This window comes from Felis catus, chromosome D4, assembly GCF_018350175.1.
Source record: "Felis catus isolate Fca126 chromosome D4, F.catus_Fca126_mat1.0, whole genome shotgun sequence".
Taxonomy (NCBI): domain Eukaryota; kingdom Metazoa; phylum Chordata; class Mammalia; order Carnivora; family Felidae; genus Felis; species Felis catus.
The window spans coordinates 13,552,286-13,572,119 of NC_058380.1; the positions used below are offsets into that span (position 1 = coordinate 13,552,286).

Genomic DNA, 19,834 nt, shown 5'->3' on the forward strand with positions numbered 1-19,834 from the left:
ATTTTTAGCCTATGTTCTTTCATCCCCACAGGGCATGGTAGCCTTTACCACAGGGAATCATAGCACTGGGTCCAAGTCAAGACTTCAACTCTTCACTTTAAAGAGGAGGACACCAAGTTATAAAAAAGTTAAGTAACACACCCATGATCATACAGGTGGTTAGGAACACAACAGAGTTAGGCTTCAGTGTTTAGGTCTAACTCCAGAATATAATTTCTTTAACCTATTTTGACATTGCTCAACACGCAAAATCAGATTCCTTCTCAGGATAAAACTTTGAAGATCCTAACATGATACTGACGATTTGGGCTTCATGGACAGACTGACTTAAATATTTGCACCACAATCTATTAGAACTACAGAGTTTCCCTTTCCCCTAGTGCAACCCATCTTTCAGAAGCCTTCTTTTTAGTAAGTCCACTGAGATTTCAATAAACAAAGCTCTCCACCCTAAAAATTCTCAAATTCAACATAAGTTACCAAAATAAAATCTCCCAAATAAAACAATGGCAGAGAGAGACCTAATAATGACTATGAAATATGCTAAGAACATTCTGTCACTGAAATAAACATGACTTTTTGTCATTAATAAGATGAAATCTTGAAACACATAAGAACGCAGCAAATGACAACTGAAGAGAAATAGTTTCAACAGGGTCCCATTTGAAATGCATCCGTTTGAAAACAGCCTCTGTCTTTTGGCTATCATCATGATATGCCTGTCCAAAAATTCACTTTCAAATGTTATTTCCAAATGCAATCCCACATTCAAAATAGGAGTTGGTTGGCATGTTCAAAATTTGCTGAGATGGACAAAGCAACAAATGAGATGTTTTCAGAGGAATAATAAGTATATTCCAACATTCATTCACTGAGTTTAATTCATGCTTCAAATGCCAGCCTCCCCCTTCTAGTTCTTTAGTATCCTGTTTCTATTAGGAAATGGGAAATACAGAAAATGGGATTATAAAGCCATTTCTAATTATTGGTGTGATGCTGAAATAAGGTACCAAAGAAACACATTCTCAAGGAGAGGACATGGGGGAAATTGGCATGAGCCAAGTCTGTGAGAAATGGTGAGTGATCAGAGTCTAGTTAAACCTAACCTTGCCATCACGACCTCTACTGTATTACTGACAAGTCAGAGCACTGGAATAAACATATTACATCAGAAAAATGCCTGGAAGGGGACCAAAAATTACCTGTTGAATAGAGGAATTGGGTTTGTTAGCTTATGATTTCAATGGGCTCCTGGACACCCAGAGAATCCATCCATTAAATTAACATGGTGGTGGTAGGGTGGGGGAGGTGGAGTTAGAGACTGGGAAAGGGGGCACTGTTTGTAAATATTTAATTTATGGACTAAAGCAGGATGAACAGTGATCAAAAGATGTAAATGTTTGCTCAGGAACTTCCAGTTTATTTGAAATATTAAAAGCAAGGCAAGAAGATGTAGGGACTAGCAAAGCAGACAAGACAGCAGCAATCCAAACGGGGAAAAAATTCCATGGCATTCCTATCCAGCACGTTGAGGCTATCAAACCCACATACAGAAGCAGCTCTCATTTCAAGTATCGCTGAAAGAATTTGGTTATCACTTTTTTTAACGAGTTTGAAATATGCTCACTATCTGAAGTTTCCTAGGATAGATCAATACCTTTCAAAATTACAGATGTCATTTGGAAAGGAACTTCTCTAGGACAACACATCATTTTTAGCATATTGAGAAATTTGGAAAGCTACCCATCAGTTTGCTTAATTGGATGAATTGTTTTCTTGTTTTTTTAAATGTATATTTATTTCTGGGACAGAGAGAGACAGAGCATGAGCGGGGGAGGGGCGGAGAGAGAGGGAGACACAGAATCCAAAGCAAGCTTCAGGCTCGGAGCCATCAGCACAGAGCCCAATGCAGGGCTCGAACCCACAGACCGTGAGATCATGGCCTGAGTCGAAGTCAGACGCTTAACCGGCTGAGCCACCCAGGTGCCTCAGATGAATTGTTATAAAGCACCATGTTAATAAAGCACGGTGGGATTGAACCGTATACGGACCACAGTATTGGCACACAGGGCTGACAATGCCTGGTGGTATAAAGCATCAACAGCACTTTCTGTTAAGAAACAGGACAGCTGTTCTCAAAATCAGTACTCTACTTCTAATAGATACGTCTCTGCTGGTTTTGTGACTAGGAAGTGATGAATAGCATTTCCCATAAAAGAAAAAAAAATAGAGCATTAATGGATAATATATTGAGAGTCGTATAAGTACACCTGTGAAGAAGGTCATTATGTAAGTTAAAAAGCATGATTTTGGGGTCGGGCCAAAGAATGCCTTTAAGTGGAAAATGTCTCTTGCTGCCCGTGGAATTGCCGGAGTCAATTTTCTCAGTCCTAGTTGGATTTGTCAAGATATTCTTTGCCCCAGACTCTTGATTCAATTGTGATTCTGGAGGAAAATTTACATTCATTTGTTAGCTCCCTGGCCTCATTCTTTCTCATGCCCTATCACACATGTTGTTCCAATACAGCAAAAGCACTTATGTCCAAGGACACTTCTCTCCCACTCCTTATTCCCAAATTGGTTTTTCCTCCTAAATACTCTTTTAGGGAAGCAAACCATCGCCATGACAACAATATGCTGGGGGTTTGAACAGGACCTGGGGCCAGCCTTTGTGAAAGTTAACACCGGTTTTTGTTGAACAGGATAAGGAAACAGTGGCCAATGCTCTGTGGTGAGGAACCACTTAACTGGACAGAACTAATTGTCCACATCAAACTTGACCCAACCAAAACACAGCCTCAGCAAGAAAAAATAATAAAATCAATAAATAAAAATAAAATATTGCAATATCATTAATTCAGGACTAATTCTTTAATCCTCCATTGTAGACACTTAGGCTCAATATCCAGTGGTCATTAAATCCCACTATCATGTTAATATGGAAAAGAGAATGAAGAACTTTGCTTTGCCTTTTTAACTTCACATGGATGTGGGACATTCAGAGATATGGACTCCCCCCCTCCCCCCCCCAATAAATGTTAGCACATTCTCTCTTCTGGAGAAAAAAAAATACACGCTTTGTCCACCTTGTAAATTTTATTTGTATTTTCTTCCCTATAAGGTCGATGATGGTGCAATTATTACGGAGTTGTGGGGACTTTTTCAGTACCTTCAATGCATTTGCTTCTAGAAAGGAAGTGCTGCAGACACAGAGTAACAATTCTAAGCTCAGGTGTAGTACCATTCTTTTGTGTAACTCAGAGCGGGAGCTGGAGGCATACGTTCAATACATATTCAACCACACTTTCCCACTACTGGCTTCACTTAGGAGACTAAAATTATCATGCCTTTCTAAAAACAAGGACACCAAAGAAGTCACAATCTGATGAGATTCATTCTCTGTCTTTACCTGAGCGACCACCTAAGGACACAAGGCTTTTAAAATAGTGAGGAGAATCCTTTGTTCTCTCAGGTTCCATTTAAAGGGAAAGTGGGTCGAAGGGCTTCCCCAGGGAGGGGGGAAAAAAAACCAGGAGCCAAATGCCTGGAGTAGGAGATTTCACTCCCATTACTATTCCCACCCTCCCAAAGAAGTTAATTAATTCTATTTTAGGAATGTTTAGGGCGGGGGGCTGAGGGACGGAGGGGAGCACTCGGGGAGCCCATTCTCTGCCACCATAATCTCATTCCCAAATGTGGCTCAGACCATCTCTCCTCCCTAACACCGTGGGGGTCTACAGCCCGCTGACAGCCTCTCTGAGCCAGCCTTGGGCAACTGAGCCAGCACTGTAAGCATTTGTGCTCCCCGAAAGGTGTGTCCCAGCCCAAGTGCGAAGTTGGGTATTTAGACCTGCAAAGCACAATTAGAGCCATTCAAAGCAGCAAGTTACAGTACCTTAAGAAGTCTGACAGATGGGAGGAAGGCTGCGTGGCAAAGCTTCCGGATGGTCCAGTTTAGGGGACGAGGAGCATCAGTTTGATTCATGACCCCTTCCAAATTCCACCGGGAAAACCAAAAATTGCAAACCTGAGCAATGCCTAGAAAATAGACGGTCCCCCACGGCCTTGGCATCCCATGGTCATCTCCACACCTGCAAATTCCATTAGGGCAGAGGCTTCCTGGAACTTGGGAGACTACTCAAGTGGCGTTTCCTGAGCCACCGAACCTTCTTAAGAAAGCCACCTCCCCTCTCCCTGCAGCCGTGCTCATGCATACCAAATGTGGCTGAATGGAGGCACACTGCCTGCTGCTCCGGGGAGGGGATGCACCGTTTTGAAGGAGAAGGACAGCCTGCACAAAACAGTCTGTGGTCGCAGTCAGAGCAGTGTGCTCCGAACGCACGCTCCCTCTCCGGCTCTCCTCCCAGTAAACGCAAGTCAGGCGTTGGGGGAGAACCCGGGCCATTTGCTCCGCTAGCTTGCTTTGGGGGGGAGCCAGGAGGAGAGCAAGAGGGAAAATCAATAAATCCAGAACGAGGGAACTTGCACTTTCTTGCACAAAGCATCTTTGAGGGGCTGGAAACTAGCACGAGGGGAGGGGCTAGGGCACAGAGGGAGAAGGGATGCCTTCGAATGAGAAGATAAACACTTCCCTTTTGATTGACGGGACACGGTAAATTGAGACCTATTGTAAGACGGATCCATAGTAAAAGACACCTCTGTCATGCGCTGAGGTTTTTATTAGCTGTGAGTGAAGGTCCTCGCCCTGATATATACATTATGTAGATGACAGACAGGCTGCCCGCACAGAGAGAAGCAAACTAACACAGAGACAGTGGGAGCGGCAAGTTATCCCTTTCATAGAAAGCAGTGCAAACTAATTTATGTTTGGCTTACCTTTTAGAAATGGCAGTTTCTAAATCGGGGCTTATATCTTCCTGGAAAGCCACTGATACTCTGTCTCTGCAACAAAAGTTTAACCCTCAAGGTGCCACACAGGAGGCTCTCTATGGGATACTGACCCCCCATCATTTTCTAAGGATGGCTTTGAGAGAGAGAGAGAGAGAGAGAGAGAGAGAGAGAGAGAGAGAGAGAGAGAGAGAGAGAGGCAGGAAGGCTGAGTTAGCATGGTTCAGGCTCCTGTGGCCAAAGAGAATAAAGAAGAACATTCAATTGGAAAGCAGAAATTGGATAATTTCACTTTGGTAGAAAGTGATGAAATTCTGGTGGTTGGGAAGAGGAAGTTCATGTCACAACCAAGTGTGAACTTGCCACACATCCTCTAGGCATCAGACCACAGTGGGTGCAGTTGACCGATGGCATGGCGGCCCAGAGATTCACCACATCCTTATAGGATTGCCATCTTACGTTATTTTCCCTCTTTAAGTCCCTCCCCATGACTACACTGATTTTCCACATCTAATTAACTCGAGGAGATTAGTAAATCCTAGCTCCATGATTTATGCATTCTGAAGCGGCATTAAGACGGGGGAGGGCAGACATGCTACATTGGGACCCTGCTGTAATTCAGAATTTGGGATCTGAACCCACCCTTTATTCCTTCGAATAAATACCTGACACGTTGCATTGTAACACTATTTCCCTCGCAATAGTCCTGTGTTAGAGCACCAAGGACACTTGCAGAAAAATCTCATCTAGTGGTGGAACCCAGACCACTGACTTGCCTTGTAGAAAATTCAGTGTCTGATTATCACTGTAATAGGTCTCCCGTGCAGTTGGTTCATTTTCTGTCACCATTCTATTTCCACAAAGCATTAAAGATCACTTTAAAATAACAACAGCTAACACGCACATGTCAAGCATTGTGGTCAGCATTCCAGATGCATTTCCAAAGTTCGTGTCATCAACAGCCCTATGAAGTAGATGCAGTGGTCATATCCCCACTTTAAAGATTAAGCAACTGTGGACTTGAGAAACTACTAACAGGCCAAAATCACGTAACCAGGAAAAGTAGGATTTGGATCAAAACCAGTCTATTGGACTCCAAAGACAAGCTCTCTCTTCTTTCTTCTTTTTCTTTTATAATTAAGGGGACCCAGTGCCTCTGTTTTCCGGTGACTTAACTATGTAAGAGCTGAGCTAAAAGTGCTTAAAGAAGAAATGCTCAGCATTTCTTTCAGGTAATTTCCTCGGTGTGATGTTGATGCAGTAGTGACCAAAAGAAATTGTAGAATCAGGCTACATGGTTCAAACTCTAATTCTGACACTGGCCTTGGGCAATTTACTCACCTAATCTGTGCTTTGCAGTCTTCATCTATAAACGGAGATAAAAATGGAAACACACCTGAGGTTATTGTGAGGACCACACGAGCTACTCATGTGTCCTCAGAACAGTGCCTGGTACAGACTAAGTCCCTTCCACCAGGATCCATCTTCCAGGCAGCTTGTGTTGAAGTTGAAGGAGGAACCCACCGGTAATTTCCATTCAGCATGCATGAGTGTATGCATTTCTAGGACCAGGTAATGAGGTTGAGCAAGACAGAGTGAATCTCAATGTTTCCTATCAGTTACCATGCGTTTCCTAACCGGGGTAAAGAGGAAGGTGGGAGCCTTTAAGGTAAGTATGGGCTTCCTCATGCTATCCTGCAGCGTGGTATTCAGCAGATTATAAGAGGTTGCCCTGAGTGGAGCTTTGAGGCTCCAGGATCTCTGAGCTATTAAATGCTAAGCAGTGGTTCCCTTGCAGTTGTGAGAAGTCTGACCCCAAGAAAATGCTGCAACATGCAGTCCCCTCTCGTCTGCCCCTCACTGTTCAGGACCCCACAAAAATGACAGTGTCGTTCTGAAAACTCACAACCTTTGATCCTAGTCCCTTTAATTCTTAGCGAATGACGTTAGTCAAAGAGAATAGTTAGGAACCCTGCAGAACTGGAAGCAGGAGGATTCTCAGCCCTCTCTAATGGCAATTAGAGAGCAGCACAGAATCTCTGGAGGACTGCTCTGGAGACGATGCTGCAAGAGAGGTATAGATCAAAGAAGGCTGGCAGCGCCTGAGGGGGGGGGCGGTTCTTATTCCATCACTGGAGTAGTTTGTGCCAGAATTGTTTGCTATCACAACATTTCAAGCAGGGTTCTCAGGAACCCACCCCCTTCAAGAAATGCAATTTTTGCATGGAATGCTGCCTTCCTGGGTTTGAGAGAGAAGTCTAATGAGGAAAGAGCTGAGATCACACGAGCGAGCCAAGCCCTCAACATTAGGCTCTCATCAATCCAAAAGGCTTGTTTACAAATTTGATGAACGTGGATGTTTACACATCTGCAGAAAAAATTCTAGCAGACTTAAAAACCTGACAAAGCCGGGTGCCTGGGTGGCTCAGTTGGTTAAGCAGTTAAACGTCTGACTTCGGCTCAGGTCATGATCTCATAGTTTGTAGGTTTAAGCCCCGCGTCGGGCTCTGAGTTGACAGCTCAGAGCCTGAAGCCTGCTTGGATTCTGTGTCTCCCTCTCTTTCCCTTCCCCACTCATGCTCTCTCTCTCAAAAATAAATATTTTTAAAAAAATTTTTAAAAATCTGACAAGGACATATTAGCTGTCAGTGTCCTAACAAATAGCAAACCCAACCCATCGAATCTCTGCACTCTGAAGTCTGCCTTTGAACAAACTATTTCTCTTTCATGCTTTGCATTTCCCATATAAATGATGCTAAATTTAAGAATCATGGTAAGGGGAAAAAAAGAATCATGATAAGATTTGAGCTGTCTCATGGCTGACAATGAGCCACAATACAGACATTCTGTATTTCTTCCTTTGGGAAACCATGTTCCTTCTCTTTAAAAAAACAAAACCTGGGGTGCCTGGCTGGCTCAGTCAGTTGAGCATCCAACTTCAGCTCAGGTCATGATCTCACAGTTCGTGAGTTTGAGCCCCACATCAGGATCTGTGCTGACAGCTCAGAGTCTGGAACCTGCTTTAGATTCTGTGCCTCCCTCTCCCTCTGCCCCTCCCCCACTCATGCTCTGTCTCTCTCAAAAATAAACATTTAAAAAAAAATCTCATGGCACCCTCAATGTACCACTTTGTACACTGTTTCACTTTACATCCTTTAGATATAAAAAGGGGCTGACCCATGAAAACCTAAGAAAACAGAAAGGCAAGGACACAGTGTCTGGGTAGTTCAGCATTCCAAAGCCTCCTGCTAAAATGTGTTTCCTACACCAAACACTCAAAAAAGGCTCCAAGGTAATTTTTCACAGTATATTTTAATGTTGAAGTTCAATAGGTATCTGGAAAGTAAGTGAACAGATATTTTCAGGCTCTAACAGTAAGCGTAACGTACTTAAGTGCAGAAAGATGATATGTAAGCATTCAAGGGAAACAGCACGAACAGCCCCAATGGTAAAGTCTTTGTAAGTAACTTCATGTACCACAATATTTTGTAACCTCACTATTAACTTCCTACTTGCTTTATGGTTGGCCTCGGGTATTAGCTCTGTTGCATTTGATAATTCAACAATTTTATCAGAAAATCATTTATGCTGTGAACCCTGACAATTTAACATTCTTATTTAAACAAAAACCCATGCTTTTTCCCATTTCTTCCCTTCAACCACAAATACAGTTTTAACATTGTTAGAAATTTTTAGATGCTTCTACAGTGTTTTCCAAAACAGTAAATCTCTTTATACGTTTAATTGAGAGTAAACAGCCCTTAACTTACTTCTAAATATTCTTCTAATAGGTGAAATACCTTCAGTAGAAAAAACTCACATTGTTTTTCCTTTTGGTATCTTTTATAGGTAATAGATTCTAAAATACATTAAAATCTATTAAAATAAAGGACTCACATTTATAGCTTCGATAGCACTTACTCCGTGTGAAATGACACTATCGCAGAATTAGAATACCTGTTTTCTCCATTCCCCGCCCCAGTACTGAGATCTTTCCTCACTTCCCTGACTGCTGTCCACCCTTTGCACAAAAACTTACGGCGACAGGGAGCGGGCAAGGTTTTGAGGCCACACATTCCATAGTTGGACAGCTCTAGTGGCAGATAGTCCCTCCCTCTAATTTCTAAAGCAAGCGCCTTTTCCAGAGAATGGCTGTCCCAGTGTACGACAAAAGGCTCCCCTTAAATCTCTTCTCCTCAGTAGACAAATCTTAGACTTTTATTCTATCTTCACACGATGGATTGCAATTATTGAGAAATACTCTTAGGGGTACAGTCTCTATTATGTCATAAAGGAACTTTAAGTATAATAGCGTCTAATCCTCTTCAATTCCTTGAATCATTTCTCATAAAGGTTCTTTCAGTAACAGCTGATGCGCACACAGACACTCTTTCCCTGACCCCTAGAGTGAGCATGCCCAACAGAAACTCCGTAGCAAAGTGGCTTCCTTGGCACCTGAAACCGGAAATGTGGTGTGTGTTTTACCTTTTTGACCCTGACTCATCAGGGAGGCAGTGGTCAGCCCTGGCTAATGAGAAGCCCAGGCTTGTATCAAGAAATGGGCAGAGACTGGACCATCTGTGCTTCCTCTTCTGTATCTTCATCTGCTCGTTTTGAGGTCAGACTCATTTCAAACCCCTCTTACTTAGCTGCATAGGCCTGGGCCAGTTACTTAACCTGTCAGTCTTAGTTTTCATGCTGTAAAATGGCATCTACAATAGTTTCCATTTTGGGGTTTTCGTGATGATAAAAAACTAGCACAATGCTTATATGGCAAACACACATTTAAATGGAATAATGGTTATGATGAGAGTTGTTATTTCTTTCGCTGACACCACTGGCATAGTGCTTAGGAGCACAAGCCATACATGGCCTGGATGTCAACACCGTTTTACCCCTTTCGTGTAGCTCTGAGCAGTTTCTTAACCTCACTGCGCATTACCTTCTTCATCCACAAATTGCAGATAATTATACTACCTATGCCAGAGAAATACTGGGAAGTTAAATGGCTAAAATGTATGGAGCCCTTAAAAGAGAAACCGGCCCATGGTAAAAGGTCAAAAAATATTAGCAATTGAAATTATCAATATCAAGTTCTATGTATGGCCTTTCCCAAAGCTACTGCTCTGGAAAAGCAAAGCAAAACACAACTTCACGTCCTCCTTTGCTTCCTCCAGTTAGAAGATAGGCAGCAAACAACACATGTGAGGAGACCCAGACAGGGCGCTTTGCTTACGGCTTTCCTTTCTGCAGCTGAGGGGATCACAGATTCCATTAATAGAGTATGTTTCACTTCCGAAAACCCTAAGGTATATATGCAGCTTCTGTCTCACCAAAAATAGAAACCCTACATGCAGATGCAGACACACACACACACACACACACACACACACACACACCAAATATTCAAAGGCCAAAAGCTAATACACATCGTCATTCAAGCTTTGAAAACCTAAAACTTCCATTTACAAAGGGGATAATTTTGTGGGATTTCAGGGGATGCTGAAATTTTAATGAGTCCATGGAGGCTTGTTAAAAATATAAGAATTTAAGATATGCATTTCTAAACCACTTAATATATGCCTTCTTCTAATATCTGCAAGGCTATTCATTACTGTAGATGTTCTCTACTCTGAGCCCAGACCTCTCTCCCTCTTTCTCTAACACACGTGTGCACATACAAACACACGCAGAATATAGATATTTTATATAATTTTCCATTATGAAGCCAAAAATCTGACCAACTTGGTGAAGAACTCATCAATGAATACCTTTTGGGAAGGGGATTTTAAGCTGTGAATCTCCAATTAGTGTTTGACTAAATCGTGTGAATTGGAGGGAAGCTGAACATTTCATTGCCGACAGTGCAGCCTAAGTCAGATCTTGGAGTCCATGGATGCTTAAGTAAAACACAAGTTCAAGCTCAAGCCTCACATATACCTTCCCGAACACCTTATGATGCCCACCCATGAGAGCCAAAACCTGCCGCAGCAACACCACACCCCTTTCTGCATCTGAGCTTCTGACACAAATTGCAAGCACTGGTTGAACCATAGGGTCTGCTCACCTGGGAAACAGAGACATGCTGTGATTGGGACGATCCTGAGTGGTAGCTCTGCACAGCAGAGGATTTGAATGAAGAAAGCTAACGGAAACCATACGTGCCGTCTATTTTTATCAGCCTTCCATAAAACGTATAACTGCTAATGTTTACTCTGATATCTTTTTTAACAACCATAAGCCTTTCCTTTTTACCTTGACTAAGAGTAGTGGCAAGAATTAAATGACTTTAGCTTTTCAGAGGACTTGGTCTGGCTTTTGTTTTCTTTTTCTCTCTCATTGAGGAGACACAAAATCAATGCAAACAATATGGATTTTGAAACCGGAAGAACTGGGTTTGAATCCACATTCTATCACTGGACAATTCCAATAACCTTTATAAATCTTCATCTTAAAAAAACATAGTGGCTAATTAGCAATGGCTAATTATAATAATGTTACAATGATGATTAGTAACTTTGAGGATGTACTATGTGCTAAAATGTGCTAGGTCTTCTAAAGGCATAGTTCTGTTAGATGTTACTACAAACCTATTTTGTTTGCAAACAACTTTTGCAGCATTACTCTCCTCATATTCATAGTATGGGTAATAGGTGAGGTAGTAGTCTCAGGACATCATAGACTCAAAGAGATTAAGAAATTTGCCAGTCACATGGCTGGTAAATGGACTTGAATCCAGGTCTATGATTCTATACTCTGTTTATCTGATTCTACAATCTATTCCCATCCCCCTACAATACGCTGCTGCCAATTAAAAAAAAAACACTCACACAAGGTTTCCTGTGGTTTTCTAAAGCAAAGTAGTATTTGACCACTAATACAATCAGCAAAGAGGAGAAGCCACTCAGTGCATCTAACCTTAACATCAAAATCCTGCAGAGCACAGAAGGATTGAGGGTCTCTCAGTGGCTCTGGGTTTCCACATTTCCCTACACTCTAGTTCCATCTGGGCTGGGGAAGCCTGCCCTGGGCAGCAGGCTCACTGAGACAAAGATTTATCCTCATTTAGTAGGCCAATATATGATTCAAGTGCCTGGGACACAGTATTTATTAAGTGGAAAAATGTTTCTCAAGGATTCCCACGATTCTTGCAAATGTGAGTTAAATTCTTTATACTCAAATACATTGAATTCCTACTATTCTACTTGTATACCCACCTGCTGTATTTTCCAGATGAGGAAACTGAGGCACACAAAGGTTAAATATTTGCCCAAGTTTACACCCTGAGTTTCAGAGCCATGGTTTTAATTCAAATATAAATTCTTGATATACTGTATGTTTTATAATAAATAAAAAATAAAATCTATTTTTAAGGCCACTGAGTTTCAGATACCTTGGTTAGCTATCTTATAACCCCATCATCATTCTTCACAACTGAAAAACCATATTCTCAACTATTTATCAGGGCAATAAGAGGTTGCAATCACACAAAAGATACACTTGGCCAGAAAACCTGGTAATTATCATAGTAAGTAAAGACCAAAGGTATCTGTGTAACTGTATAAGCAAAACGATGAGGATTCTTCTGGGTTACCTGAACTTTCTATGAAATATGCAGAACATCTGGGGGAAAATATTATCAAAACTCTACTAATGACCTGAAGCAGTTAAGTTAGAAAATGAAGGTGCCGAAAAATTTGATTTAAAACAGTTTCTCAATTGGCTAATGAATCAGATTCTGACCACTATTGTAAATCCAGCCCAAACTATCCACAGGAGCCTAACGGATACATGCACTGGCATAGGGTATCTCGTTCACTGCATGGGGATCCCAGGTGGGGAGCCCTCCCCGACAAGAAAGCCAATAGATGACTAGAGGGAAGACTACAATGTCCTGTACTACCTGGCATTATCCCAATGGGAAAATCTTGAGAAACTATTGTTTCAGGAAATAAAAGGTAGATAAAGCTTTCCTGTGTGCACTTTTTCCTTGCATGTTAATTAAACTCTTTGCAAGTAAACCGCTGGCTACAGATCAGATGAGAGAAGGATCAGTTCTGTTTTATGAAATCGCCCAGGATTAAAACCCATTAATTCACTCCCATGAACAAAACCATCCAATTCTCCCTACGGAGTTGGGACAACTCCATTATAGCTCTTGTTTAAATCTTTTTTACTTCTCAGAATTTGTAACTATTTGACGTTTTTTTGTTGTTGCTTTTATTATTTTTTTTTGTTTTGTTTGCATCTCCATTAGGGTAGTTAGCAACTGTATCTCAGGTCCTATAGAACATCTAGAACTTGACAGACACCCAACCAAAATTTGGTGACCCAGACAGGCTTGCTGTATCCTTTCTTTCATGTCATTTAAAGTTATAGTGTCTAGTGCTTATCTGCAAACAGGTGGGAACACTTACTGTTTCTCAGTGCCTTTTTGCTCCCCCAAATCTTAACTCCATTGCCTTGAAAAGTCTAAGAATTGCTTATCTGATAACACAAGAATAACAAAAGGAGGATGTTCTCAGACTCTTTCCTGCTAGTAGAGATGATGCTCTAAACACAGAGGGATTTGGAAAAGAATGCAAAAGAAGCAGAGTGTGGATACCAGAACTTGGATTTGAAAATAACTCATGCTAGAGAATTCTTTCAGTTACCCTTGTGGTAAAACATTCTCAAACCTCTGGTCCATTCTCAAACATCTCCCATGATGGCAATTCATGAAGGGCTTAACCTAATTTCAGAAAAGGTCTTCATGAAGGCAAACTATTTTGCATAAAGACACATGTCCTTTTCAAGAGGATAGGAAGACCGAACTACACATCTGCTATCTTAATTAAATCATAATGACAATAAAACCAGGAACTGATGCTCATGCCTCACAAAGTAGTTTAAGAGGCCTATTACGGTTTGTTACTCACAATGATGCTGAAGCATGGCATCAGATGAGCAAATTAAGAATGGGAAAATGTAATGACTTGGCTAAGGTCTCCAGGCTCAGTATCTCATTCTTTTCTTTATGCCCATGGCTTGCCTCTCCACTCCAGGATTAATTTTTGGAATGAACCACGCACTGAATATTCAAAATATGTTCTTTAGGACAAAATACAGCATATACAGCATCATGAATGCATCTCAAAATCCTAACAGATTTTGAGTCTTCTAGAGAAAACAAAACAATAGCGACGAAAAGCAGAGCAGTGGTTGCCCGGGATATTTGGAGGATGGAGCTGACTGCAGAGGGACATGAGTAACTTTTTAGGGTGATGAAAATACTTTCTATCCAGAATGCAGTGGCAGTAACTCAACTGTATGTAACTGCTGCAATTCATCAAGTGATACAGTCAAAATGTGTGAATTTTCTGTAGGTAAGAAACCTTGGGAAAATCTATTAACTGTTTTTTTTTTCTGATTGCAAAAGAACAATTGTTCAATATAGAAAAGTTTGAAAACTCCCCAAAATATAAGGAAATAAGAATTACCTAAAATTCCATCACCCATAAGTAACTATGGATGTGATTTTTGAAAATTTGTCAAGTATTTCAGGAATCATGCTTTACCTATAGCTTAATAAGATTATTGTATCATGAACTCATCTCCATGTTATTCAATAGGCTTAGAAGATACAGTATTACCTGATTGTATAGAATTCTATGGGTTATTCACCGCAAGATAATCAGCCTGCTTCCATTTTTATGGTTATAAATAATGCTATTAAGAATATACTGTATTATACATTTTTGTACACATCTGATTATTTCCTTAAAACACCATTTAGGAGGAAGCATAATTGGCTCATAAGTCATGAATTTTTTTCAGTCTCTTGATAGGTACTTCCAAACTGCTATCCATTTTACATGCCCCTCAGCAATATGTAAAAAATGTCCCTATTACTAAATCATTGACAAAACTAGTCACATCATTAATTTAAATTAACTTTTGGCTAAGTTGATCACAGAAAAAGAAATATCATGCATTTATTTGGTAACTTATAAAGCTCCATTTTTCCTGTGGCCATTTGTAATTCTTCTAGTAAATTGCTTCTTCTTACGTTAGTGTTTTATTTTTCTTATGAATTCATAGCAGCTCTCTTGTACTAAGGGTATTGTCGTAGGAGTCACTAGCATGTTTGCAATTCTCTATTTGTCTCTGAATTTTGTTCTGTTAGTTTTAAGCAATTTTTCAACATATACACATTCAAGGCTAGCTGTCATTTCTTTGGTAGTTCTATCAATGTTATGCTAAAGAAAGACCATTGCCGACCCACGTTCAGATGAACACCTGTTTATATATATTCTTACAGCTGTTCCATCAGAACTCTCAGCTCCATCTTGGCTCTGTTCTCCTTCCTTCCTGACCTCATTATTTCGCCTACTATCAAAGTCTGTGCACAAGTGTGCCTAGCCCATCTCAAAAGCTCTCCCTTTCATTATATTTTAAATATTTTGACTACAATCTCCTTGCTGATACTTAACCAAACTGCAATACTCTATTACTTTTTATTATAGTCCCATCCAAATGGTGTGATAAAATTCCTTCAACAGCAACTGTGAATACAGGGATCCATGATATAATTGACAATCTGTTCTAAAGGATGCCTGTTCCTTCATATTTTCAAATATTATTAAGGGCTTTTTCCTTCTTACAAACATTCTCTCTGTAGAGGAAAGAATCCAGCTGCCTTGGAATTCTGTCATCTCAGTGTCTGATAGAGGCAATCCTGCAACATTCAGTGTGGCAGTGATCTCTGCCACAAGACGTACAGGAAGAAGTAGTGAGTGAATTGAATGGCATCTTACTGGCCAACCACTGAATAAACGAATGTAAGCCACTACAGACTTTGAAGATCGGAGCCAATACCTTGAACTGAGCTCTCTGGACTGGTAGCCAGAAAACAGAGAACTTCTGTTTCTTAGAGCTGTCAACTAGGCACCAAACCAGTTGCGGGAAAATCCAATCTGAAAACTCACTAAGCCCTCACAATAGTAAAGACAAGCAAGAGGCAAACAGATCAAGAACAGTCAACAAAAGGAACTCGTCATAAATACACCTTACAAGAGCATACTTACCTAGATGCCAACATTCTGGAATTACTATGATCATCTTCAGCATCCTTGAATGACGTGAGTGACTCTTCAAGCATCCATCTGGAGCCAAAACTTATTTTTGGACTCAGAAGGTATCTTATGTTTGCATCTTGTCCATACATTGGACAGCAAATTCTCAGACACTCTTCACCTCCCTAATTCCCTCTTTACACAAATCCTGCCATCTGTTACCTCCAGTTCTCTTTGAGGGGGTAGGGCAGAGAGAAGGGTGAGAGGCAGAAGCCATGGAGACAGCATTATACAGAATGGGAGTAGGTAGTATGGAGGCCAAGGGAGCTGGATTTTCCTCCATGTGTACCAGTCAGCAGCAGTGTCAACTTTATCAGGGCACCTCACTCCTCTGGACCTCAGGATGATGGTATAAAGTAAGAGCAATGATGACACTCTGGTGAGGTCTTTCGAGAGCTAACATTTTACATATTGAGACTAATGCCTTCCTAGATTGTTTCCATCCATTTTCAGTGTATTACAAATAAACCATTTCCACCATTATCTATTTGGAATAAGAAGTGAATATTGCCTAGTATTTACTACCCCTATAAACAGGGCAGCCTTCAAGGATAAACTCATCTCTAGAGCCACGTGGAAGCAGAGACACAGAGACTTTTGCATTCTGTAGGGGTTTATGCTGTGAAACATCTGGGCCAGATACACCTCAACGTATGGCAATCTTCAGTCAAAAAAAAATCTATCAGCAAATTTCAGATCGACTTGATTTTTCTCAGACTGAAATAGTCATGTGTCAAAGGCTATTAATATAGAATACAAATATTATTTGTTTGCTGAGGAATTACATAAACATATTTCTCTAGGCCTAGAATTTTATCCCACTTGATCATAAATTTAAGGTTTTTGCACATTTTTGGAGACAATAGTTAAAAGTGATTTAATTAACACTGACTGCACTAACTGGACAGATTGAGATTGATTCATCTAACCAATTCCTTCTGAATGTCTGCTATTTGTCTAACACTATGCCAGTTTCTAAGGATGAAAGAGGTTCAAATATAATCCACACAATGATGGAACACATCACATTACTTGAAAAAACAGGAAGTTCACATAGCATAGTAAGTGCCACCAGATAAACAAGATAGGACAGAGACTTCAAAACCAGCTAAAACCACAAATACTGTAGCTACTGGCTCGAAGTGTTAATCCTTTAAATTCTCCTTTGGAGGAGTGGTTGAGTGTCATGCGGGAAATGATTAAAGATTGCTAGGACCAGCCTTTCTTCTACTGCCCTAAGTCATTCAATTCTGTCACCAAATATGGGTACTCCATCTAGTAACATAAAACTGTCACAGGGGCACCTGGGTGGCTCCATCGGTTAAGCATCCCACTCCTGATTTCAGCTCAGGTCATGATCTCACGGTTCATGAAATCGAGCCCCACATTGGGCTATGTGTGGACAGTGTGGAGCCTGATTGGGATTCTCTCTCTCCCTGCCCCTTGTCTACTCATGCTTGCTCTCTCTCTCTCTCTCTCTCTCTTAAAAACAAAACACTAACATTAAAAAACTAAATGTGTCACAGGTACCCACACTCATCTGAGAAGATAGTTTTGATTTAGGAACATGTTTTGATGGCAACCTATTTCCTGAGGATTTTTCCTCTTCAACCCTACTTACTTCTCAATCAGTTCTTCCCAGTTGTATACCTTAATCTCCTTGAGAGAAGTTCTAATAAATGTATTAGCCTCCTCCTTAGGACATTTACAGGAGTATTATGGTATGTCTAATAACACTCAAATGTCCACTATATGACAGAAGCTAGGTAGGTGCTCCTAACTTTGCTCTTTAATCCAGGTCTAGATCAGCATATGCAGAAAATGCTAAAAGGAGCACAGGAGAGGGAGTAGCTGGGGGTGGTCTCAGTCTGGAGCACAGGAAGACATGCAATTTCTAAGCTATTACTGGGAGCACCAGATTTTTGTAAATTTAACCAAAGGCACCCTGGATAGTCAGAACAGCCCTGGGAAAGGCGAGGAAGGAAGAGGGCCCATGGTAACCTTTTGAAGACAGAAAGTAGTTTTGTATGGCTAAAGAATAGGCTGGGGATGGACCATGATGGTTTGAATTAAGATGCTTGAACTGTATCACTGCAGTGGATGGGGTCGGGGTGGGTTCAGGAAGTTGAGAGGCTCCGAAGTGTGGGAGTAAATGTGATCAGGATTCCATTTCAGAAAATGACTCTAGAATCTGTGTAGACAATCACAACTAGAGAAAGGAAAACAAATAGTAGTAATTCATGTTTTTAGTGGTTGACCAAATTTTTCTTTAACCTCTGGAATCAAAGGTAAAATTTTCTTAGAGAGTTGAGACCAACATAATGCTCCAAGCGGGTGCTTAAGAATGCAACAAATTATTTTTTATGTTGTGACTAATCCTTGAAACTAATATAAAAGTATTGAAATTCACACAAAAGAGAGAAGAGGAAAAGGGTATTACTTCAAAAAAATAAAGATTAAGTGTCACCATTTTCATGGCTTCAGCTTAAGGCAAAAATCTATTACGTTTGAGACAGCTTCTCCCCTGTACCAAGAACATCAAATAAAAATCTAATAGTCTGATAAATATCAAGTGAACAGATTACTTTAAATGCTATAGTAAATACTTAAGATAAGCTTGTCCAAGTGTTACTAACATGAAGAGTGATAACTGAGTTTTGAAGATTCATTAGTGGGATTGTAGAGAATATATTTGGCAACTATGTCAACAAATTTAGGTAAAATGGCTGAGCGATTCCAATTGTTTTAATTTTTTTTTTTGAAAAAAGATGGTTCTTCTCTTAATTTCTCTTTAATTTTCCACATGAAATAGCACATGACTTTGGGTTTTAATCCTCACCAGCTCTTTGTTTTGATAGGTCACCAAAGGTCTCATATGCAAAAGATTCAAGGGCTCTGCAAAATGTCCAAAAGGAAGCTTCAGGCTTAGAGGATACATTTCATGCATTACTTTTACAAAAGCAACATTTTTCTACTATTTAAGGAGTTTAAATACACGTTTAAGAATCTTTTGCAAGTAGAAATAGACACCAGAACTTTGCAAAGAGGAAGTAGAGTAGTCCTCCCTTGTTTGCGGGCGATTCATTCCAAAATCCTCCCTCTCCTCCCTGGGGATGTCTGAAACCGCAGATAGTACTAAACCCTACATAGATTATGTTGGTTCCTATGCATACATAACTATGATAAATTTATAGTCACAGGAAGATATTAACAGTAATAACAAAATAGAATTCTTCTAACAATATACTGTAATAAACACACTGTGAATGTGGTCCCTCTCAAACTATCCTACGTACTGCGCACATCCTTCTTGTGGCGATGTACAAAGACAAAATACCTATGTGAGGAGATGAAGTGAGGTGCCTAATGTAGGTTACCATTGACCTCCTGACACTATGGTGGAAGGAAGATCATCTACTTCCAGGCAACAGTTGACCACAAACCACAGTAACTGAAAGCACCAGAAAGCAAAACCATGGATAAAGGGGTAGGGGAGATTACTGTATTAGCAATCAAGAAAAAATAGAAAGGGAACTGGGCATAGAAACCTCCATCCTCAAACTCACATACCTGGTTCCTCATCAAAGGTCTCCTTAGCTTCTCTATCCAGCTTGCCCTCTGTCTTTTTGTTTATATTTGCCCCGCAGCATCTGAGGACAAAATCTGGTGCTTTTCTGTTTCCAGGTTTTAAATGAAAAAATTGCCCTCCAATTGGTTTTTCAGTGTTTATACGAGTTTCTAACTAGAAAGCATTTTCTACACATCTTTTTTTAAAGTTTATTTGAGAGAGAAAGAGTGAGAAGGGGAGGGGCAGAGAGAGAGACGGAGAGAGAAAATCTCAAGCAGGCTCCACACCATTTGCACAGAGCCTG

At 40.5% G+C, this 19,834-nt stretch overlaps 1 protein-coding gene across 11 annotated transcripts in view; it reads right to left on the bottom strand.

Annotated features, from left to right (window-relative positions):
* Nucleotides 1–19,834, bottom strand: part of TRPM3 (transient receptor potential cation channel subfamily M member 3) — an 804,873-nt gene that overhangs the window by 493,081 nt on the left and 291,958 nt on the right. For 2 of the 11 annotated variants that reach the window (XM_003995390.6, XM_019815753.2), the window contains exon 1: nucleotides 3,896–4,950. The exons of 5 other annotated variants lie outside the window; for them this stretch is intronic. In XM_003995390.6, the coding sequence (XP_003995439.1) occupies nucleotides 3,896–4,072 (177 nt within the window). In that variant the 5' untranslated portion in view covers nucleotides 4,073–4,950. Of the gene's footprint in view, nucleotides 1–3,895; nucleotides 4,951–19,834 lie in introns of those variants that run through there. 4 more of the 11 variants (XM_003995399.6, XM_003995388.6, XM_045042773.1 and 1 more) reach the window with 4 other exon arrangements.